The sequence below is a fragment of the Pristis pectinata genome, chromosome 21, assembly GCF_009764475.1.
Source record: "Pristis pectinata isolate sPriPec2 chromosome 21, sPriPec2.1.pri, whole genome shotgun sequence".
Taxonomy (NCBI): Eukaryota; Metazoa; Chordata; class Chondrichthyes; order Rhinopristiformes; family Pristidae; genus Pristis; species Pristis pectinata.
Window position 1 is genome coordinate 5,563,820 of NC_067425.1, and position 23,644 is coordinate 5,587,463.

Consider the following 23,644-nt stretch of genomic DNA (forward strand, 5'->3'; position numbering starts at 1 on the left):
TCGTTGACATCTGACCTACATCTGATCACTTCCATGGCCTGTCTGGAGACTCAGTTTCTGATCTAAGTCTTTACTTTTTTGCTCGCTGCTTTTTTTTTTAAATAGGGTGGTTCTGGGGAATTGTCAGAGCAGCACAGCCTAACAATTCTCCAGAAACATCCCATCAAAAAGCACAGATATGCAACTTCAAGGCTGCTTTTTAAATAGGATGTTTCTGGTGAATTATCAGACTGCGCTGGCCAGCGAGTCAAAAAAAGGGAATTTGTATTTCTAAAGCCCCATTTCCTACCACATGGTACCCCGAACGGTCTCACAGCCAGTGAGGGCTACTGAAGTGTAGGCAGTCTATCTTTAGGTGACTGAACTCAATTAGAGATATATTGAGAACCAGACAACATGTCAGTCTGTGTTTCATCTCTGGAATTCTCTCTGTTGGAGGGTCCTGGAGGCTCAATTGTTGGGAGTATTTAAAGAAGAGTTTGAAAGATCAGGTAATTGAGGACCATGTAGAGCTGGTACTGATGATGTTTGGGGCAGATCATACTTAATGGTGTCTGGTTTGAGAGGCCAGGGAGGCTCCTCCTGCTCTTGTGTACGGTGTTTACCTTTGAGCCGGATGTTTGGGGGCTCCAGGTCGTAGTTCAGAATGTGACCCAGGCCGAGAGGACAGCAAAATAACAGAAAGGGCTGCCCTGGGGATGCAGCACTGCACCGTTGGCACAGAGGGAGAGGGCAGCACTGACAAACCGCTGCACCACTGCAGGAGCAACAGTGCACCATTGGCAGGGAAAGAGTTTTGGAAGCACTTGGAAGTCCTGTTTAACGGACTGTGCGGTTGCAAGATCAGATTATCTTAGTCACATGTACATCGAAACACACAGTGAAATGCATCTTTTGCGTAGAATGTTCTGGGGGCAGCCCGCAAGTGTCGCCACGCTTCCGGCGCCAACATAGCACGCCCACAGCTTCCTAACCCGTACGTCTTTGGAAGGTGGGAGGAAACCGGAGCACCCAGAGGAAACCCACGCAGACACGGGGAGAACGTACAAACTCCTTACAGACAGTGGCGGGAATTGAACCTGGGTCGCTGGCGCTATAAAGTGTTACGCTAACCGCTACACTACCGTGCCTGCCCATTGTGACTCGTCTGGTGAAGCAGTTCAAAGAACAGGGTTCTCCTGGAATCCTTTGTACTTTGTTTTCTTAGGTTTCTGCCTTTTTTTTTGAGGATCTTGGACAAGGTTTGCTAATGAAACAATTCATTGTACCATTGAAAAATACTGATAAGATCCTTGTAATGTGACACTGCTGCCTTAAATGACCACTTACTGAAAACTTGAGGTTCTCAATATTCACATTCAGCCCCGTGGTTCGCTGCAGGTTGTGGTCATGTGACACCACTACTTGTTCGTCTTTGGTCATGTGACAGTCGAGCTCCAGCATGTCTGTCCCCAACTCCACAGCACTGAAACGGTTAAACAGCAGAAGATGACTGACGACAAGTCACAAACGTGGGCCTTTTTATTTCAAAACAGGTTAAAATGTCGAGGTTGTTAAATAATGGAGGGGAGTTTTCCATTTCTGCCTTCCTACACAACCACTCTGATCTTCAATCAACTGCATTCATCTTGGCGCCCAGATAGACAGAGGTATAATCAGGACAAACTGAGGGTGAGTGGGGATGGGAAACAGGGATTAAAATTAAAGGAAACTCAATAAAAAGGAAATTTTAATACCAGTGTTTCACTGTCCCGTAAACAAATTTCTTCTCCTCTCTCTCAAGGTGATGATAATATTTCGATAACCTTGTCAAAGATTCTTAAACCAGACACAGGCCTATGCAAATCCTTTGTAATTTAAAATACAGTTCAAGAGGGGAGGGGTATGAGGAAGGATACCAGACGCAGGCTGAAGACACAGAGGAAAGACTATGGGATTCCCTGCCTCATAGGCACCTAGTTTGGGAACAGCAGCAGACGACAACAAATGATGCTGAAAGGCAGTGATTTTCTGCAGTGGGAACTGGAATGGGAGCAGCTTATTCAAAATAAAATGAACAGCTTCCCTCATCAGGATCACAGGCAGTAAAAGTTAAATAAATTGTAAAATAACGCAAACCAATTACTGGGAATCGTGTCTGTAAAGCAAAGCAGTTATGCTGAACTTGGACAGAACTTTGATTAGACCGCATTTGAGTTGGGGGAGCAGTTAGCTGTGGCTCAGTGAGGGGCAGTCTGTCCAGCTTCGAAGGCTGTGAGTTCAAGCGCATCTTCAGAGACTTCGGCTGGTGAGTTGGGCAGGGCAACGGCAGATGGAATTTCACAGCAGCGTTCCGTTCCCGAGAACTATTCATCACCCGAACAGCTTGCAAGTCAGAAATGCAGCTGCCTGGCAATATGTTTAAATAAAAACTCGAAATGTGTATTAAACCAGATTCCTAGGAGTGAATATCACCAATAGCCTGTCCTGGTCCAACCACATAGACGCCACGGCCAAGAAAGCTCACCAAGCACTTCTACTTCCTCAGGAGGCTAAAGAAATGTGGCATGTCCCCATTGACCTTCGCTAACTTTTATCAATGCACCATAGAAAGCATCCTATCCAGATGCATCACAGCTTGGTATGGCAACTGCTATGCCCAAGACTGCAAGAAACTGCAGAGTTGTGGACATAGCTCAGCACGTCACGGAAACCAGCCTCCCCTCCATGGACTCGGTCTATAATTCTCACTGCCTCGGTAAAGCAGCCAACATAATCAAAGACCCCACTCACCCCGGACATTCTCTCTTCTCCCCCCTCCCGTCGGGCAGAAGATACAAAAACCTGAAAGCACGTACCACCAGGCTCAAGGACAGCTTCTATCCTGCTGTTATAAGACTATTGAATGGTTTCCTAGTACAATAAGATGGACTCTTGACCTCACAATCTACCTTGTCATGACCTTGCATTTTATCGTCTGCCTGCACTGCACTTTCTCTGTAGCTGTAACACATTATTCTGCATTCTGTTGTTGTTTTCCCTTGTACTACCTCAATGCACTGATGTGATGAAATGATCTGTATGGATGGCATGCAAAACAAAGTTTTTCACTGTACCTTGGTACATGTAACAATAATAAACCAATTTACCATTTAACTCAACTATTCCCATATTGCCATGAACCAAGTTCCCACATGGCAAAAGATGTCTGCAGCCCCACAGGAGCCGACAAATTCATTGCACCGGTCTTCCAAACACTGGCTCGTGTGTATAGGCTGTACCAAATCGGGTGCTCGTGACCTGTTGAGGACCTGTATGTGTGAAGTGATGTATTTTAGGATGTCAAATAAAGGTTAGGAAGACCGTCGGGAGTACTGAAGAACAGAGGGACCTTGGTGTACAAGTCCAAAGATCCCTGAAGGTGGCAGCACAGATACACAAGGAGGTAAAGAAAGCATATGGATGCTTGCCTTCGTTAGCCAGGACACAGAATATAAGAGCAGGGAAGTTATGATACGGCTTTATAAAATGTTGGTGAGGCCACATCTGGAATATTGTGTGGGGCTTTGGTCACCACAGTGCAGAAAAAGTATCGAAAACAAAAGGACATAGGTTTGAAGTGAGAGGTAGGAGTTTTAAAGGGGATCCAAGGGTCTCTCTCCATCCCCCCCGCCCCCCCCCGCGAGTGGTTGATATCTGGAACATGCTGCCAGAGGACGTGGTGGAATCGGATACAATTACTATGTTTACGAGACATTTAGACAGACACTTGAATAGGCAAAGCATAGAAGGAGCAACACACAAAGTACTGGAGGAACTCAGCGGGTCAGGCAGCACCTATGGAGGGAAATGGACAGCTGACATTTCGGGTTGAGACCCTTCATCTGGACTGGAACAGAAGGATATGGTCCTAAAGCAGGCAAATGGGATTAGCGTAGATGGGCAAAAAGGCTGGCATGGATATGGTGGGCCGAAGGGCCTGTTCCTGTGCTGTACAACTCTATGACTCTAGAAAGGACGCAGCTGCTCTGGAGTGCGGAGGGGATTCACTAGGACGTTGCCTGGGACAGAGCTTCCCTGGGTTTGTTTTCCTTGGAGCGGAGAGGGTCACGAGGGAACCAGTGGAGGTGTGAGGGGCAAAGATCGGATAGACAACAGCAAATCCTTCCCCACAGCAGAAGTGTCCAGGACCAGAGGTCATTGGTTTAAGGTAAGGAGCAGGAGGTTGAGAGAAGATAATAAGGAAGAATTTTTCCTCCCCCCCCCCCACAGAGGATGGCTAGAATTCAGAATGCACTACCCGAGGAAGTGGCCGAGCAGAGACTCTCAGAACATTTAAGTATTTAAATAAGCACTTGAGTCTCCAATGAACACAACTTGCTTTCTGTGTCTGTATCAGAACTGACCATTTCTCCCGGAAATCCTTTCCATATCTCTCGGCAAAGGCAGATATCAATGACAAGACTTGCCACTGCCTCGTGTACCAGCACAGCCTAGGGCAATCTAGGGAAACGTGTCCAAAGACCAAAAACTCAAACCCAACCCACAGCTCATGATCTACTGGGCAGTAGTGACTCCTGCCCTCCTGTATGATTTCTCTGAACCATGGCGCTGGAGCGTGGCGACTTGTTGCACGCTGCTCTCTACAGATCTATTCATTACCCTTACTATAATCATTCTACACTTTTAAATTTAAATTCTATGTCACTTACTATTACTAATAATGTTCTTTTAAATCTTCTTACAGGGCTGGTGATCTTCCGACCTCCAGGAACGACTGTGAAACGGCACCTTATTGCAATGCACTTCCTCTGTAGCTGTGACACTTTACTCTGTACTGTTATTGTTTTTACCTGTACTACCTCAATGCACTCTGTGCTAACTCAATGTAACTGCACTGTGTAATGAATTGATCTGTACAGTTGGTATGCAAGACAAGTTTTTCCACAGTACCTCGGTACAAGTGACAATAATAAGCCAATACCAGTGCCAACATAAAACATAGCACAGGAACAGACCATGTCTGTACCAACCATGATGCTAATCCTAACTAATCCCGTCTGCCTGCACATGGTCAATATCCCCTCAAAGTCAGAGTTTACTGTCATGTGCATAAGTCCATGTGTGCACAGGTGCAAGAACTTGCTTGCAGCAGCATCACAGGCACATAGCATCAGATAAGCAGCATCCACAAGAAAAACATAAATTATACACAATTTTTACAAGAAAGGACACAATTAGAGCAAAAACAAAGTCTATATTAGTGCAAAGTGATCAAGATAGTCATAGTGTTGTTATACTGAGGTAGTGGTTAGGGTTGCGGCAGTCGGTTCAAGAATCGAATAGTTGAAGGAAAGTAGCTGTTCTTAAACCTGGTGGTGTGGGACTTCTATACCTTCCCTCTCTGTTTGTGTGCCTGTCTAAATGTCTCTTAAATGGACCAACTACCGTTGGCGCCTCAAAGCATTGGAGATGTGTGGTGCTTCTATAACGTCCTTCAAATCTATTGACAGGATAAGTGAACCAACCCTAATCACTACCTTGGTAGAGCAAGACCATGAGCACTTTGCACTACAACGGACTTTGTTTTATGTTGTTCTAATTGTGGTTTTTTCCTTGTATAACTTATGTTTAATTTGTTTTTCTCGTGGATTTTGTCTCACTGATGCTATGTGCCTGTGATGCTGCTGCAAGTAAATTTTTCATTGCACCTGTGCATAACATGTACTTGTGCAGATGACAATAAATTCAACTTGACTTTGTAAAGGTTATCACTCTCTTCCAGGCCAACATCCCCAGTATTGAGGCTCTGATTAGACTCAACCAGTTCCAGAGTGTGGACCTCACTCTCCACATGCTCAACACCAGACTCCAAAAACAAGGCAACTACTTCAAACATTGGCTGGGGCGGTAAATGTAACCTTTAACACGAGAACAATGGGTTAATTTTTTTTAAACAAGAAAGGACACAATTAGAACAAAACAAAAACAAAGTCTATTTTAGTGCAAAGTGATCAAAGTAGTCAATAGTGTTGCTATACTGAGGTAGTGATTAGGGTTGCGCCGGTTGGTTCAATATGTGCTGAATATGTTCAAGCTTCACCCCCACCAAACACTCTCAAGTGGCTAATTTAAAATATAATCCATATAATGATGTCCATCAAACACCAATTCTGATTCACAACCCATATATTCTGCTGGTTGATATGCTGGTGTTCCTAGGATTTCTCAGAGACTGTAACGTGCTTATGTGGTTCAATATCAATCTTAGTCCGCTGACACTCCTTTGAATTGACCTTCAACTTTATTCAAGATCCTGCTGAATTGAATATGTCATCGTTGTAATCAGATCAGAGGTGCCACCAAATAGCTTAGATATTTGCTTATCCAAACCCAAGGCTCACATTATAGCCTTTCTTGAACTGCTTCTTATCAGTACTTATTTATGCAAATTGTGTTTTAACCAGTGGTAAACTGCTATCAGTGGATGGGGAACGAAGTCTGCTTCCTGGTGAGGTTAACAGCCACCTGCTTCAACAGAGCAAACATCAGAAATGAATCATTAACTCTTTGTCTTTCCACAGATGCTGCCTCACCAGCTGAAAAACGTTAACATTCCATGTTTTGTTCAGCTTTAGCATTCAGCTCACTTTCCCATCACCTTTTCAGACACTGCATTCCAGAGGAAGGACTCACCAGATCTCGTCTTGGCTTGTGTTGCTCTGTCTGTTGTGAAGGAGGGTATAATCTGATAAATTGAGATCTCACAGATTTATCAAAGAAAAACTTTTCACAGGAGCTAACAACCCAGGTGTACGGTAGGTGAGGGGATAACAAAGACACAAGGTGCAGATGGTGCATCTTGTAATCAAAGCACCAGGAGGGTGGAGACACAAGGGACTGCAGATACTGAAGCAACAAACAACCCACTGGAGGAATTCAGCAGGTCGAGCAGCATCTGTGGGTGGGGGGGAGGAGCTGTCGAAACCCTGCCTCAGGACTAGAAGGGTGGGCCTTGTTGACCAATCGTGAAGCTGAGCAGACAGTTACATGGTGGTCAGTGAGCAGAAGGTATAAACAAGTGGAGAAGATGACCAGGTCAGTCAACTCAAGAATGTACGTTCAGGTCAGACGGCTTAGCCGACAAACGTTTGTACAGTGCAGCTATCGGCTCAGCTGAGGATCTGCAAATTGATCCATGGCTTACATGATTAGAAAGTGGAACTGGTCAAGTGATTTACAATTTGTAATCGATTTGTAATTATGTAGGAGCACTGATCAAATCTGTAGGTGTAATACAATCTTAATGTTGCTGACAAAAGTTAAAACTCCTAGCTGTCTGTCTGCAAATTTGAACTTCTGTTGAAAGCAGGTGGTTTGGTTAAAGCTGAAGTTCTAGTGAGGGCTTCACGTCCTTCCTGAACTACAGTGGCCAGAACTGGAATACAGTGTCCCAGTTGGGGCTCAGAAGGTTTGAAAGAGTCGTCTTATAAACATGAAAGTGGAATATAATGAGCTTCCCACTGAGGGATGTGATCTATGGCGCTGAGTAACAGGATCAGATCAAAGGTCAAGGTACGTCCGAGAATGGTCCACACGCTTGTCCGTAGGACCCAGCACCAGAGTGGGACAGCTGGGCTGGAGAACACAGGATAGAAAGAGCAACGTCTTGAATAGAAATAGGCAAAACATCATATAGACACCACAGATTTCCCACTGGTCGATGTGGGACATTACCTGCTTAGATCAGAAGATGCTGCACCTGTTTTGTTTTAGATAAACAGGAAACTCTGTATTCAAACAGAGGGTGAAGGATCCAGGACAGTAGGTTTAACTTGCTCTGATAAGTTTGCATGTTAAATAAAAGGAAAAGCTTCCACGTTTCATGACTTCAGATGTGCCCTATAGTGCTTTACCGCCAGATAAATACATTTAACAATTTGAAGTCTCACATTGTGGGAAAGAGTGGGCAGTATTTACTTTCATCCCGAAACCGACACCTTGTGGAACGGCAGGGGCATTGTTAAAGCTGGAATTCCAGATTTTACCCACAAAGATTCTCTGCTCCACCACAGCTGCCTGGCAACCTCCTCTGAAGGTATTGCAGGGCAGGTCTCTTCACCCTGAGCAGGACACTTCTGGTCGCACCTCTCCAAACTCCCTTCACCCCCACACAAGGTATCCTAGACTTCCCCCCAAATTATTGAGAACTTGGTGCTTATAACCCAGTCCTTTAAAAACCCTGAGATCGTTACACTTTGGTGCACAAAGTCTTTGTCAATTTTCAAATGGCGTACCAAATCACAATTAATGGCTTCTGGTCCTAAACAATAATTTTGTGAGTGATAAATGTAATTCTGTCAGATAGATATTTTTTAAATACAATATTTAAAATTTAAAGTATTTTCAATGTTTTAAAGAATGTTTTGATATTTGATATTATAGTTTCTACGTTAGTCGCAGATGTTTCAATTGTTATTTCCTATTACTCTATAAACTGTTTAAAGTATTAGTTAAAAATAGTGTGCTGTCCCTGCCTGGATTGCTGTCTGTGAGAATTGTTCAATGTGATTGGCTGTGCAGACAAGTTAATGGTTTAACCCTGTGCCAAAGGCTAGATGACTTCTAGCAACAACATCAGTAAAGGGGGAAGTGTACGCCCCAGAGACTGGCAGATTGTTGTTGGTAAAGGTAAGCAAGCGGCAGCAGCTGACGTAACGTTGAGGCCAGCAAAGTGTTGATGATCAAATAATCCACTGCTGAAGGATATATTGAGGCCAAAAAAAATTCCCTCTGCTCTCAGCAACACAGGATCTTTTACATCCTGCAGAAGGAAGAGCTAGGGCTTTGTTTAACACCTAATCCAAGAAATATCACCTCTGCCAGGGCAGCACTCCCTTGGTGGTAGTATTGGCTCAAGTTCTGTAGCATATTATAAACAGCGTTCCCAAGAAAAACAAATTATACGCAATTTTTACAAGGAAGAACACAATTAAAACAAAAAAAAAAGGAAGTCCATTTCAGTGCAAAGTGGTCACAGTGTTGCTATACTGAGGTAGTGATTAGGGTTGTGCTGGTTGGTACAAGAACCAAATGGTTGAAGGGAAATAGCTCTTCTTAAACCTATTGGTGTGGGACTTCAGGCTTCTGTACCTCCTGCCCGATGGGAGCTGTGATGCTGCTGCAAGTAAGTTTTTCATTGCACCTGTGCACACACGGACTTGTGCAGATGGCAATAAACTTGACTTTGACTTGTGCCTCTGGAGTGGAACTTGAAGCCACCACTCAATAAGCCAGAGAGGTTACACCATGGTGCTTTTACATTGCTTTGAGACCTGGACCAATGACAGCAGAACCCAAACTGCACACCTTGGACAACTGTTGGAATACTCGCAACAGGATGCCACTTAACCCGATGGCCAGAAACTGCAATGCTTCCCTCATGATGCCAGATGACGGCCCTGCACTAGTCCCTAACCTGAACGAGCAGACCCATCAGTGGCAGAGAGTCACAGAAACAGGGCAATTCAGGGTTAAACCGGAATCCATTGAGAGTCAGAGAGTTGGTGGGATAACTACAGACAGATAAAATTTGCTCCAAAGAAACCAGCCATTGTAAGTCGTTGCTGCCTTGGTTTTATTCTGCGTCTAATTCCATCATGTGCCTGTTTAATCTCGTACCACACATTCCTCAGAGTTAAACCCCTTGATTGAACATGGCTGTTAGGAGACGCTCTTTCATGTAATCCAGGTTTGGGAGACCAACACTTTGCAGACCTCCCCTTGTCTGACCACCCTCATTTAAGTTGTTCAGTGAGACTCCAGTTTCCATCTCCAAGACAAATCTGATGGAGACACGTCCTTCAACTTCTTCAAACAAAAAACAGCCATCAAGGCAAAGGGAAGCAAAGGGAAAAGGGGACATTTCTCTTTCTCGGAGACACAAGAGATTCTGCAGATCTCACGCACAAAATGCTGGAGGAACTCAGCAGGTCAGGCAGGATTGTCCTGACGAAGGGTCTCGACCCAAAACGTCGACTGTTTATTTCCCTCCATAGATGCTACCTGACCTGCTGAGTTCCTCCAGCATTTTGTGTGTGTTGTAGTCTCTCTTATGAATTGTCCTTACCATGCAACCGATGCCTGATTAGCGATTGCTGCCGAGACACCATGGCTACCCAACTTGGCTGAAGGAAATATAAAAATAAAGCCAATCATAATGCCTCAGTTCACCCACAAAACAGGCCAGTTATAGGAAAGCACCCAATACCTTGTACCTCTCAGTCAGGTACCCTGCTGCAGATAACACTGCGGCTGACGCTGGTACACGACTGAAGGCTCCCTGCACTGGAGGTCACATCCCAGATCACAACTTAAAGAGAGGCTGTATCTCACCTTCAACTGGATGCAATGTATCCTGTAGCACTCTCTTCTTGAGAGAACATGAGCGAGAGCTTGTCTATTGATTTTGCCAAACAGCCATCAAAAACACATTACAGATTATCCATTTATCTAATTGCTATTTGTAGGATCCAGCAGTGTGCTCCAAGACAAGGGCAGTATAGTAAAGCTTTGATAATCCAGCTCCCTTTGGTGATGCCAGATTGGCAGGCTTTTCAGACTGCTGGATATTACCCCAACACACTTAATTCACCTTTTTAAAGATGTTACACAGTAGTATAATAAATTTTCCAGTGAACCAGGCAAATCGAAAGGGAGTGCGGGAAATCGGACTCCGGCGAGTTGAAAGGAGCATGGGAAACAGGCCCTTCAGCCCAACTAGTCCATGCCGACCAGGATGCCCATCTAAGCTAGTCCCATTTGCCCGCATTTGACCCACATCCCTCTAAACCTTTCCCATCCATGTACCTGTCCAAGTGTCTTTTAAATGTTGTTAATGTACCTGCCTCAACCACTTCCTCTGGCAGCTCGTTCCATATACCCACCACCCTCTGCATGAAGAAGTTACCCCTCAGGTCCCTTTTAAATTTTCCCCTCTCACCTTAGAGCTATGCCCTCTAGTTTTTGATTCCATTTCTCTGGGAAAAAGACAGTGTGCATTCACCCTATCTATGCCCCTCATGAGTTTATACACCTCTATAAGATCAACCCTCAAGTCTCCTACACTCCAAGGAATAAAGTTCTAGCCTGCCTGACCTCTCCCTATAGCTCAGTCACTCGAGTCCTGGCAACATTCTCGCAAATTTCTCCACTCTTTCCAGCTTAATGATGTCTTTCCTGTCACAGGGTAACCAAAACTGTACACAATACTCCAGGTGCGGCCTCACCAATGTCTTATACAACTGCAACGTAACATCCCAACTTCCATACTCAATGCCCTGACTGATGAAGGCCAGCGAGCCAAATGCCTTCTTCACCACTCTATCTACCTGTGGCTCCACTTTCAGGTTTTCCATGCTGTATATCTCTATGAAACTGGATACCAAACCATTGGGATTTCCCAACAATAGGGATGCTGATTATCAGAGTTTCACTGCACTTTGAGAATTGGAAGCTCTTTAAGATACCGAGTGTATGAAAAAAAATACAATTTTTCTTTTAAATTAATTTTGGATTTTATAAAACTTGAATTTTGATGTGTTGTGTTTCTTTTTTTTAAAAAAAGTTGATTCTCGAATTAGGCGATTGAGCCAATGAGAGAATTTGAATTTCAAGTTAACTCTATAGGGGAAGAAAAAGCCAAGGGGTTCAGTCATACAAAAGATCCACCCTTCTGCTTCTTAAAGGTTTTATTGTTCCGAGGATGAAAGGACAAGTGACTGAGGCTGGACGTCAGGTGCATCGTGGACAATCTGTCACTTTCTACATGACTCAATATGTTGGCTTGTGATATAAAATTTAAACCAACACTTCTAGTTTTCATTTGTGGTTCAGTGGTGGGGGTGGTGGGGCGGGAGTGGGGGAAAGAGTTGATGAAATAAGGAAGCACAAATTTGCACAGGCCAGTCTCACATTCAAAACGGGGCCCCGGAGTGAGTTTCTAACAAAGGCATTTCCACATCCATGAGTTTCAAAGTTGTCTGAAGTTCAAAAGGCTGTTTAATATAGTATAGAGGGTCTCTGGCACCAGACATGCTAGACTTCTATATGATAAAACCTGGTTGATTTCAGGTGCAAGGCAGAACATTTTGGCCACACTTTAGCTGGGACATCAAGGCTGTGCTGGAGCTGGAAGGGAGATTTGCCAGGATGGCACCAAGTAGGAGAGATTTCTGTCACATGAATGGCTTGCAGCTTTTGACTGATAAACACCAAAATAACATGTTTGAGGGCCTGCCAGAAGAGTGTGTCTTCTCCCCAGTGGTTAGAAGCTGTGCTGGCAGGAAATGTCAACCATGCAGAATTTACATTTTCATTCATTTTGCTTTAGGAAAGCTGCAAATGGCTTGCAAAATGCTTGCCTACACTACTGACCGATCGTGTCTGTTTATGGATGCATACTGTCAGTGGAACAATCAGTGTGATCTGGTATATTTCAGTAAGTTAATATGGCAATGAATGTACATGCGTGTTATCAGCGATTTCAATTTCCTTGCATTTTGTATACATAGAGCAGTACGGCATTGGACAGGCCATTCGGCCCACAATATTGTGCTGATCTCGATGCTAATTTACACTAAGTGTCTTCTTCCTGTGCATCACGCATTCCCTCCATATTCATGTGTCTATCTAAAAGCCTCTTAAATTCCACCAAACTGCCTGCTTCCACTCCTACCCCTGGTGACCTGCTCCAGGCACCTACCACTCTCTGTGTTAAAGCCTTGCCCCTCACATCGCCTTTAAACTTCCCCCTCTGCATGTCCCCTGCGGGTTTGATATCTCTACCCTGACGAGAATAGCTGATGTATCTTTAGACCAAAGTGCTTTAACAACTGAAAATACCCAATTTCCTAAACAGAGGAAACACCAATTTCAAAAGAAGCTCCTAAATCAAGACAAAAAAATTGCAGAAAATACTCTGCAAATCAGACAGTACTTGTGGAGAGAGATAGACTTGACACTTCTCTCTCCACAGATGCTGCCTGACCTGCTGAATATTTCCTGCATTTTTTGTTTTTATTTCAGATTTCCGACATCTATAGTTTTTCCACTTTAATAAAAAAGCTCAGTCACATGGTAAACGAACTGGGGCTGTTCTCCTTCCAACAGTAAGGATTAAGAGTCGGAGGCTGTGTGTGGCAGGTACTAATTAGTAAGTACTATTCCAGGTACTGTTGGAAGTTATGAAGGGTATTGAGAGAATAAATAAGGGGAAGTGTTTGGAAAGGGTGCAGAGGAGATTTACCAAGATGCTGCCTGGTTTAGAGAGTATGCATTATGAGGAGAGACTAAGGGAGCTAGGGCTTTACTCTTTGGAGAGGAGGAGGATGAGAGGAGACATGATAGAGGAATATAAAATATTAAGAGGAATGGATAGAGTGGACAGCCAGCGCCTCTTTCCCAGGGCACCAATGCTCAATACAAGAGGGCATGGCTTTAAAGTAATGAGTGGGAAGTTCAAGGGAGATATCAGAGGAAGATTTTTTACCCAGAGAGTGGTTGGGGCATGGAATGCGCTGCCTGGGGCGGCGGTGGAGGCAGGTACATTGGTCAGAGTCAAGACATTACTAGATAAGCATATGGAGGAATTTAAAATAGAGGGATATGTGCGAGGAAGGGGTTAAATAGTCTTAGGCAAGGTTTAAAGGTCGGCACAACATTGTGGGCCGAAGGGCCTGTATTGTGCTGTACTGTTCTATGATTCTATGAAGTTACAACTGCCAGGAGGCTGGTAATCAGAGGACGTGGATGTAAAGAATCGGTAAAAGAAAGCATCAGAACAGACAGAATCCAGCAACTAAATCCTACACCAAACAATTCTGCTCGTCAATCAGTCCCCAGGGGTAGGAAGATGCAGAGCTAAACACAATTCGAGCTTCATTAAGGATACCTAAAGCCAGGATGTTCTCACACTCCAATTTCACTTACTTTCATAATTCATGTTCCACTTTAAAGATTAGAATCTTGCAGTTTTGTGAGGATGCTATTCAAATATGCAAAGGCACCTGGCTAACATTTCTTCAGCTTTGCCGGGGATAACAAGAGAAATCAGGGGTGCAGCATATTAACCCTTTCACTCCTGGGTGCTGAGTTCAATGGCCTTATCTGTGTCCACTTTCTTTCCCCTCCCATCTGGAAGGGCAGAGGGTGGGTTTAGTTCAACCAAGGGTAGATATAAGCAGCACAGGAAGGAAAGCTCTGGGTGGGGTGAGACTTGCATGTAGGAAGATTGACATTTAGTATTATGGAATGCAATTTTTACATTTAGGAATATTAGTTAAACACAGAGGAAAAGATTATGGATATATGCAAAGAAGAGGCGTATGGCCAACTGGACTGTCCTTCCAAACAGTCAAAGATTTAACAGGTTGAATGTTTTTCTAGCAGCCAGGAGGAGGAGGATTTGGCTATTTAGACATTTCTTAGCTGATTTTCTACCTCAGCTATATCTCACTTTCAAACCTCCAAATTTCTTGATTCCCTCAGCATCTAGAACCCTATTGATCTCAGCTCTTTAATATACTTCAGAGCTGAGCAGTGGCCTCTGATCTAAAGAATTATAAGATTCACGATCCTCAATAAACTTCTTCCCATTTTGGTCTCAGATGCCCAACATCTTAATTTTAGATTGTAGATCTAAACTAGGCAGCCAAAGGAATCGGCCTCCTGACCACTTTCCAGTTTCATAACAACTCATCCACCTTAATTTCAAGGAATTTAGCGATGATCATCCCAATTTCTTGTCACAAGACAATTGCCTCATTCCTTCAGTCAACCAAATAAATAGTCATTGGATTCTTTCCGTGGAAAGACCCCTGGTCGTTCTGGTCACCCTGTTAACAGGAAGGATGTCATTCCCGCCGCTGCCTGTAAGGAGTTTGTACGTTCTCCCCGTGTCTGCGTGGGTTTCCTCCGGGTGCTCCGGTTTCCTCCCACATTCCAAGACGTACGGGTTAGGAAGTTGTGGGCATGCTATGTTGGCGCTGGAAGCGTGGCTACCCCCCAGAACACTACGAAAAAAAATGGATTTCACTGTGTGCCTCAATGTACATGTGACGAATAAAGATCTTAACTTAAACTGGAAAAGGTTCAAAAAAGATTTACGAGGATATTATCGAGACTGGAGGCTTTGAGTTTATAAAGGAGAGATGGGATAGGCTCGGACCTTTTAACCCCTGAAGCTTAGGGAGCTGAGGGGTGACCTTATAGAGGTTTATAAAATCACGAGGGGCAGAGGTAAGTTGAATAGTCAGTCTTTTCCCAAGGGTAGGGGAGGCCAAAAGGGTAGAGGGCCTCGGTTTAATGTGAGAGTGGAAACATTTAAAAAGGCACCCGAGGGGCAACTTTTCCACACAGTAGTGGTGCCTATGTAGGACGACCTGTCAGTGGAAGTGGTAGAGGCAGGTACAATTATGACGTTTAAAAGACACGTGGACAGGTACATGGATAGGAAAGGTTTTGAGAGATATGGGCTGAATGCAGGCAAATGAGACTGGCTTGGTTAGGCAACTTGATCAGAATGGACGAGTTGGGCTGAAGGGCCTGTTTTCTGAGCTACATAGCTCTATGACTCTAAAGACTTCCCATGGTTAGGAAAACAAAATTACGCACATTACTTCAGGAGTGGTCTCACCAAGGTTAAACGGAATTCCAATGAGATTTTTTTTTCCATTCTTATAAACCAATTCCTTTAGGCCAACTTATCACTTGCCTCCCCAAACACTTCCTGTTACCTGCACGTCATCTTTCCGTGATGCTGTTACAAGGGGACCCAAATCCATTGAACACTGACACCCTTCAGCCTCCCTACCTTTCAGAGAGTATTCTGCTTGTCTACTTTTTTTAAAAATTTTATTTACAGTGGGGTAACAGGCACTTCCGGCCCAACGAGTCCACGCCGCCCATTTTAAACCCCAAATTAACCTACCCGTACGTCTTTAGAATGTGGGAGGAAACTGGAGCACCCGGAGGAAACCCACGCAGACACGGGAGAATGTACAAACTCCTTACAGACAGCAACGGGAATCGAACCCCGATCGCTGGTGCCGTAATAGTGTCGCGCTAACCACTACGCTACCGTGCCTACTCAGGATAACTTGGCATTTCTCCATGTGATAGTCCACCTGCTGTCAGCCTGCCCACGTCTCTTTGTAGCTTTGTCCACCTGCCCGCATTTGTATCATTCACAAAACTGAACACAGTCCGTGCTGTAGTTTGTGCCTTGCTGGTCTGCTCTCACAGCCTGTTGTCTATCAAGACCCCTATACTCACTGCAGAACACTGGACCTAAAATTACCTGTTGTTTGTGCAATACAACTCAATGCAGACTGTCCCCGGGTTACGAACACCCAAAGCATGGACACCTCCACATTTGAACAAGCTCCCATAATATTACTAAATTCAAGTCTGATGTATGCACAATTGTTTCCACGACAGCAGAACTAGTTTCCTCTCTCTCTCTCTCTCTCTACTTTTAACAATTGTTCTTTCTTATCAGTCTGATGTGCTCTCGATGCTGTTCATTACAACACTGTGGAGGTATGGTTACCATTTCTGTGTATTTTCTGACTTACTGACAAAAATCGACTTATGGACGTCTGTAAAAACAGAACCCGTTCATTACCCAGGGACAGCCTGTAGTTCTAGTAATCAGAAGAGAGTAGTAACGTACTTTGGCGAAAAGTGATCATAAAGCAATTAAAATTTTATGTTGGGTTTGCGAATGACTTAGTTGAATCAGAAACAAGAACTTTGAATCTGAACAACTCAAGCTATATAGGTTTGGGGTGTACGTTGGCCAAGATACTGAAGGAAACTGGATGAAAAGCTGTGACTGTAGATCAACAATGGCAAACACTTTATTTGCTCAAGAAATAAAAGACCCAGAAGAAAACTGGTCCAACTGTGGCTATCGTCATGTTGTCAACAAACACTGGAGCCCCAAGGATTGGGCGGATTTTCAAATTCAGCAAAATGTGACCCAAGAAGTTTCAGACAACAGGATATGAAAGTAAACCAGCGAGACTCTTCAAGACATTCGACAGGTTTTGGTGCCTTTCGGGAGACTCTGTTCAAATTGACAGATTGCGTCAAACCAGATCTGCTGTACGCGCGGCCTCCGTGTTCTCATGAAACCTTCGCCACTGTACAAATATTCCCCTGCCCTTTCCTTCCCTCGACTATCCCCCGTCTCCGGCGATGGGGGCTGGAGAGCAAAGAGAAAGAAAACACAACTGATGGCTTCCAGATTATCTTCAGTTAACAAACATGTGACAGCTGCCCAGAAGCCTCACGGTGCAAAAGTTGAAGCATCGAGAACTAGTCGATTACCCAGGATGGACACATTACCCTGCCTCTCACACTGGAACAAACCTGTAGCTCAACTCAGTTGCAAGGAATGAAATCACTGCAGTGTCCTGTTACACACGGTATTCAGAGAATTGAAAGACTGCTGTGGAGTTGGCTCTACTTACTGTCTGAAGGCTGCCATTGTATTTTCCAGGTTCTCCCCCGCACCTGTTGAAAGGGAAAACAGAGACTCTCAATACTTCAGGCCCAGGATTACTTTTCACCTGGACTGGTCTTCTGGTTCAGTTCTTAAAGATCATCATCAAAATGTTCCCATTAAACCCCGACCTCTCAAACCTGGAACATAAACTGGTTATTAATTGAACTCTTAATGTTGGTCACAGCCCAGTTAGTGAGGGCTTCTGCCAGCCACGGGGTCAAAATCAAAGTTGAGTTTACTGTCACATGCACAAGTGCGTGTGTGCACAGGTGCAATGAAAAACTTACCTGCAGCAGCATCACAGGCACAGAGCATCAGATAAGCAGCATTCACAAGCAAAACATAAATTAAGCACAATTTTTATGAGAAGAAACACAATTGGAACAAAAAAAAAGTCCATTTTAGTGCAAAGTGATCATAGTGTTGCTAACCTCTAGTGATTAGGATTGTGCTGGTTGGTTCAAGAACTGTATGGTCAGGTTCAGTGCCGGGCCCGAGGTGTCACAGTGGGTGCAGCTGCCTTACAGCTCCAGCAGCCCGACATTCAATCCCGACCTCTGGTGCTGCTGGTGTGGAGTTTACACGTCCTCCATGAACCGCACGAGTTTCTTCCGGGTGCTCCGGTTTCCTCCCACATCCCAAAGATGTGTGCGTTGGAAATCGTCCACTGTAAATTGCCCCCAGTGCACGGGTGAGTGGTACAATCTGGGGAGAGTTGATGGGAGCGTGGGGAGAATAGGTGACGGGGAAAGGCAGTACGGGAATGGGATTGGTGCTGCCTGTGTGCAGTTTACACATCCTCCACATAGGTTTCCAGTTTCTTCCCACATCCCAAAGACCTGCGAATTGGCAGGTTAATTGGCTGCTGTAAATTGCCTCTGGTGTGTAGGTGAGGGGTAGAATCTTGGGGGAGGGGATGGGAATGAAGGGAGAATAAAATGGGTCAGGGTAGGATTAGTGCCGGAAGACCGCCGGCAGACTCCACACACTCCTTCTCCAGGAACACCCGGCAAGCATTGAACTTTGGACAGACCCACCGACAGTCAGGCTGCCTGGACTCGTGAATGGCTATTTTTGGCCAGACCCGGGCGCTCGACGATGGGGGTGTCTCTCGACTGACTTGCCGTGCCCCCACGCACTAGGTCCCTCTGCTCATTGGCTCAGTCACAGTGCATTACAAGAGCGGCAAAGCTGGTAGAGTTGCTACCTCACAGCGCCCGCCCTGACCTCCAGTGCCCGTTGTGGGGAGTCTGTACATTCTCTCTGTGACCAAGTGGGTTCCCCCAAGGAGCTCTGCTTCCCTCCCACATCCCAAAGACGCGCAGGCTTGTAGGTTAATTGCCCACTGTACACGAGTGAATGGTAGAATCTAGTGGGGAGTGGACGGGAATGTGAGAATAGGTGATAGGGAAAGGGACTGCTGTGCAAGCTGGCATAGATTCAATGGGCCAAATGGCCTCCTACGTTGCAAGGAAACGTGAAAAGTCTCTTCATGCTCCCATGTCCCAGACCAGCTGGTTAACGCAGAAGCGTGGGCACAGCACCGGCCACACCACCCGCTGCAGATCGAAACAACAGAAGGCACTACACATCCACAGGGTTCCAGCAACAGCTGGCAGGCAGACAGCAAACAGTTGCAGCGAACAATGGATGATCCTCTTAAAGAGCACTCAAGGAAGGAGGTAGGTGGGTAGGTGTGTCTTTCCTGTGAATTAACCTGCTTCCAGCCACAGTGTTAACTGGAGACACCAGAGGCTGCGGATGCTGGAACCTGGAGCAACAAACAAGCTGCTGGAGGATCTCAGCGGGTCGAGCAGCATCTGCGGGAGGAAAGGAATTGTCGACGCTTTGGATCGAAACCTTGCATCACGACTGATCTGGTTTTGACTCGTGAATGGCGATTTTTGGCCAGATCCAGGAGCAGAGCACTTTGAGGGCATCTCTCGACTGGCTTGCCATGCCCCCACTCATTAGGTCCCTCTGCTCATTGGCCCAGTCACAGTGCATTACAAGAGCGGCAAAGCCAGAAGAGTTGCTGCCTCACAGCGCAAACAAACACGAAGTTCGGTCCTGACCTCAGTGCCCACTGTGGGGAGTCTGCATGCTCTTCCTGTGACAAAGTGGGTTAACGTCGACAATTCCTTTCCACCCAGAGGTGCCGCTTGACACAGTGTTAGCTGGACTTTGAACTACAGAACGGCAACACATAGTATGGCTGAGTGGAGATATCGGGCAGGAGTTCTCCCTCCATCATTGGGGAGTCCACATCACAGCCAATGGGATCTCTTCCCATTGCCACCCCTCCATTACACCAGTCACTGAGTAACCCAGTGTCATTCTGTTCACCAGCGAAGAATCAACGGCTTTGTCGGCAGGCTTGAGAAGGTGATGACCTCCATCACCTGGACGTGACTCGTGCTGCAATGCTCCCTGCTGCCAGCAACGATGCTCCTGACCCAAGTGTTGCATGGCCACGCCTGAATGACAGCACATTCAACAGCTACGGGAACTGATGCTGAAGGTTCATGCAAACTGATCTGCATAGATGGAACTCTGATCCCCTGGTACAATTCAAGGAATCATCCTGGTGAAAGGAATGGAAAACCACTCCCATGTAATCTGACCCAGTCTGCAATTCTAACGGTGAATGTTTAGCTCCTAATTCCTAGCGGACTAATCCTTGAGCGGTGGTCAGCTTTGAACACAAAACTACCCACGATTTCAGTGTCCCAACCACAGAACACGTAGCTGCCTGTGCACGGTTTAATTTCCCCAAGCAACGGGTTCTGGGGAACGATCAGGGATTTCACAACAGCATTGCAAACTCAGCATTTCCCAGACAAGTTCCCACAATTACGTACCGGCTTTGGACAAAGGAATTGAAAGATTAAAGTGAAAGAAAAAAAAGTCAGCTGTTGCCAGGAACATGACTTGCTCCCAGTTCCATGGGTGTTCGCTTCCTTCCTGACCTGCCCTCCACTTACTTGCTTTCCCCAGCCTGTTTCAATCCTCTCACGGAATTGCCTGTTTACCCTGAGCACAAGGAATGCCCCAGATGTTAACCCAATAACTGAAACCAAATTTAGCAAATAAAAGTTTTTTTTTAAAAAGTTACACATTGATCTGGTAATCAAGAAACAGATCTTAAAATCTAATCATCTTCTTCCCCACACAAACTAAAGTTTATTTTGCAGAAGCAATGGTAACTAGCACAGTTAAAGAAAGACATTTCCTTCTTCTACAGCCTAATGTTTATCAGCATCTCCTGCTGGGTATCAGGCATTGATTAAGCTTCGCCCTGTCTTTAATCAGTATTTTTTTTATCACTGGTCTGACCAAAACCAGGAATCCACCCAAGTTTCTTCCCTCTCTCTCTGCTGTCAGCCATGACTCAGCGGAGGTAGTCTTCAGAACTGTTCAACCTAGGGCAATTATTACTTTGTGAAGCACGGACTCCTGAACCTCAGCAGTTGAATCGCCGCATACAGACAACGCTTTTGTTTGTGCGTGGTCGGAGGCTGAGCTCCAAGCTATCGTCCACTGGTTCATGGAACACCTGAGCTGAGGGACCTTGTGCACGACACCAACATGGCAAAATTTCTCCACCAACCTGCCCCACCGCACTACACTGCCCTCTGACAATGAAGATTCACGGAGAGACCTTGGGATACGTAGACCACTTCCCACCCGTCAGTGAAGGCAAGCAATGTTGATGCAATTCACCATTGCCCACAAGGTGCCAGCTCAATCTTTGGTCCATTGGGGAAAAGGATGTTTGAAGATCAGGATCTCAGACCTGGCACTCAACTCATGTCTATCAGGCAGCACCAACCCATCCTCCTTCCGAGACGTGGACTATCTACAGTGGGCATCTCGAGCCACTAAAAATATACCAGCAACGTTGTCTCCACAGAAATGCTCCAAATTAACTGGAAGGATAGGCAGACCAAAGTCAGTGTCCTTTCCTGTGGCAACATCCGCAACATTCAGGCCTTGGCTACGTTGGACAGGCCACGTTGTTCACCTGCTGACATCAGTCTCCCGAAACGGACACCCTATTCCGAGTGGAGTCATGGGAAGACTCAGGATATGACGCAAAGATGTACTCGGAGCCTAGTTGAAGAAACGCAACATCCTGACTGACTCCTGGGAATCTGTGGGCCACCACTGCTCAAAGTACAGAAGGAGCAGTCAGGATGACATTGAGAACCCCCAGTCCGTGCACTGGGTGCAAACAGAAGCTCTGAGTGAGCAGCAGGAGGAGTACATCACCCCTTACCGGGTATCTCCTGCCCCGTCTGTGGAAGAACCTGTGGTTTCCGCCTTGGCCTCATCAGCCACCTCGGAACACACAAAGCCAGAATGGAAGCAAATCCTCGATCGAGGGGGACTGCCTCGGAGGAGGAAGATTGAGCAGCATCCACACTCAACTCAGAAAAATATTGTGGGTTGAAGTCCCACTGCATTGAGACTGGTGGTCAAAGTACAGTGTGGAGGAATAACATATCTTCATTAGTCACATGTACATCGAAACACAGTTGCATGGTTGGAGGAACTGCCTTTCAGATGGGACTTAATAGTCACAACAAAGCAGAAGACCCCATGACGCTATTGGTGGAAAAGCAAGAGAGTTCTGTGTCCTGACCAACATTCACTACTTAAACTGATTGTGCCACTGATCCATGTTACCGCTCTCCATGGAATTTGCTTTGTTTACTACAGAGGGCTGGTGCTTGAGGTCACCCAGTGACTGTGAAACACATGAAGAAATAAATACAAGTCTTTCTATTGTTTTTCTCCCCTGCCTCAGGTCATATTAATTCACCACAATCAATGGAGCCATCAGACAGAAAAAAAATCTTTAAAACGCCATTGACCAAACATTCATTTAAACGATTTATTTTTTGATGGAATTTCCCAATTGCATGTTGCTGACGGTTTGAAGGGTAACAATCCAGCGGCCAACTTCCTTGTGATTGGAAGCCACATCAGTAAACAGGAGCAAAGGACCAGTTCCCACCTTTCTCCCCCAGCTTCTCCTGGTCGATACCAAGTGCCCGGAGGTCTGTCTGTGATCGGAGGATCATCGAGTCATACATGGGAACAGGCCATGCAGCCCACCATGTCCATGCCCACAAGTGGGCACCCATTTGTATTAATTTCCTTTTCCAACACTTGGCCTGCAGCCTGCTATGCCTGGGCGATTCAAGTGTTCCTCTGGACACTTCTGAAATGCTCTCAGCGACTCTGCTTCCACCATTCTCTTTGGCAGTGCCCTTCTGGTACTCATCGCTCCCCCAGCTTCTCCTGGTATCAACCAGGAGAAGCTGGGGGAGAAAGATGGGAACTGGTCCTTTGCTCCTGTTTACTGATGTGGCTCCCAATCACAAGGAAGTTGGCCGCTGGATTGTTACCCTTCAAACCGTCAGCAACATGCAATTGGGAAATTCCATCAAAAAATAAATCGTTTAAATGAATGTTTGGTCAATGCTATTTTAAAGATTTTTTTTTCTGTCTGATGGCTCCACTGATTGTGGTGAATTAATATGACCTGAGGCAGGGGAATAAAAGGTCCCCCCTCAGATCCCCTCTAAATCTCTTCCCCCTCACCCTAGATCTATGTCCTCCAGTTTTATTCACCTCAGATAAGGGGAGAAGTTTCCTGCAGTCTAACCTGAAAAAATACACAGTCTAATCTAAAAAATACACAGAATGACAGGTGCCCGGAACGCACTGCCAAGGGAAATGGTGGAAGCAGATATGATAGTAAGGTTTAAAAGTCATTTAGACAGGCCCATGAACAGGCAGGGAATGGGCAGACCATTCTCAGGCAGATGGGATTAGCTTAAATTGGCAGAGGTTGGCACAACATTGTGGGCCGAAGGGCCTGTTCCTGTGCTTTACCGTTCTATGACAGTAGAAATCTGAAATCCTTTCCCCCAAAACCTATCTATAACCCTCAAATTTTACATACCTCAGTCACGTCCCCTCTTAACCTACTCTGCTCCAGGGAAAACAGACCAGCCTTTTCTCAGAACTGAAACACTCCATCCTGGTGAATCTCCTCTGCAGCATCACACCTTTCCAGTGTTGGGA

The 23,644-nt window shown here is 45.5% G+C and overlaps 1 protein-coding gene across 1 annotated transcript in view; it reads right to left on the reverse strand.

Annotated features, from left to right (window-relative positions):
• Positions 1 to 23,644, reverse strand: part of gdpd1 (glycerophosphodiester phosphodiesterase domain containing 1) — a 53,435-nt gene that overhangs the window by 14,800 nt on the left and 14,991 nt on the right. The window contains exons 2-3 of the mRNA XM_052035778.1: positions 17,514 to 17,556; positions 1,330 to 1,465 (exon numbers count right to left, since the gene is read on the reverse strand). Coding sequence (XP_051891738.1) covers positions 1,330 to 1,465; positions 17,514 to 17,556 — 179 coding nt within the window. The remainder of the gene's footprint in view (positions 1 to 1,329; positions 1,466 to 17,513; positions 17,557 to 23,644) is intronic.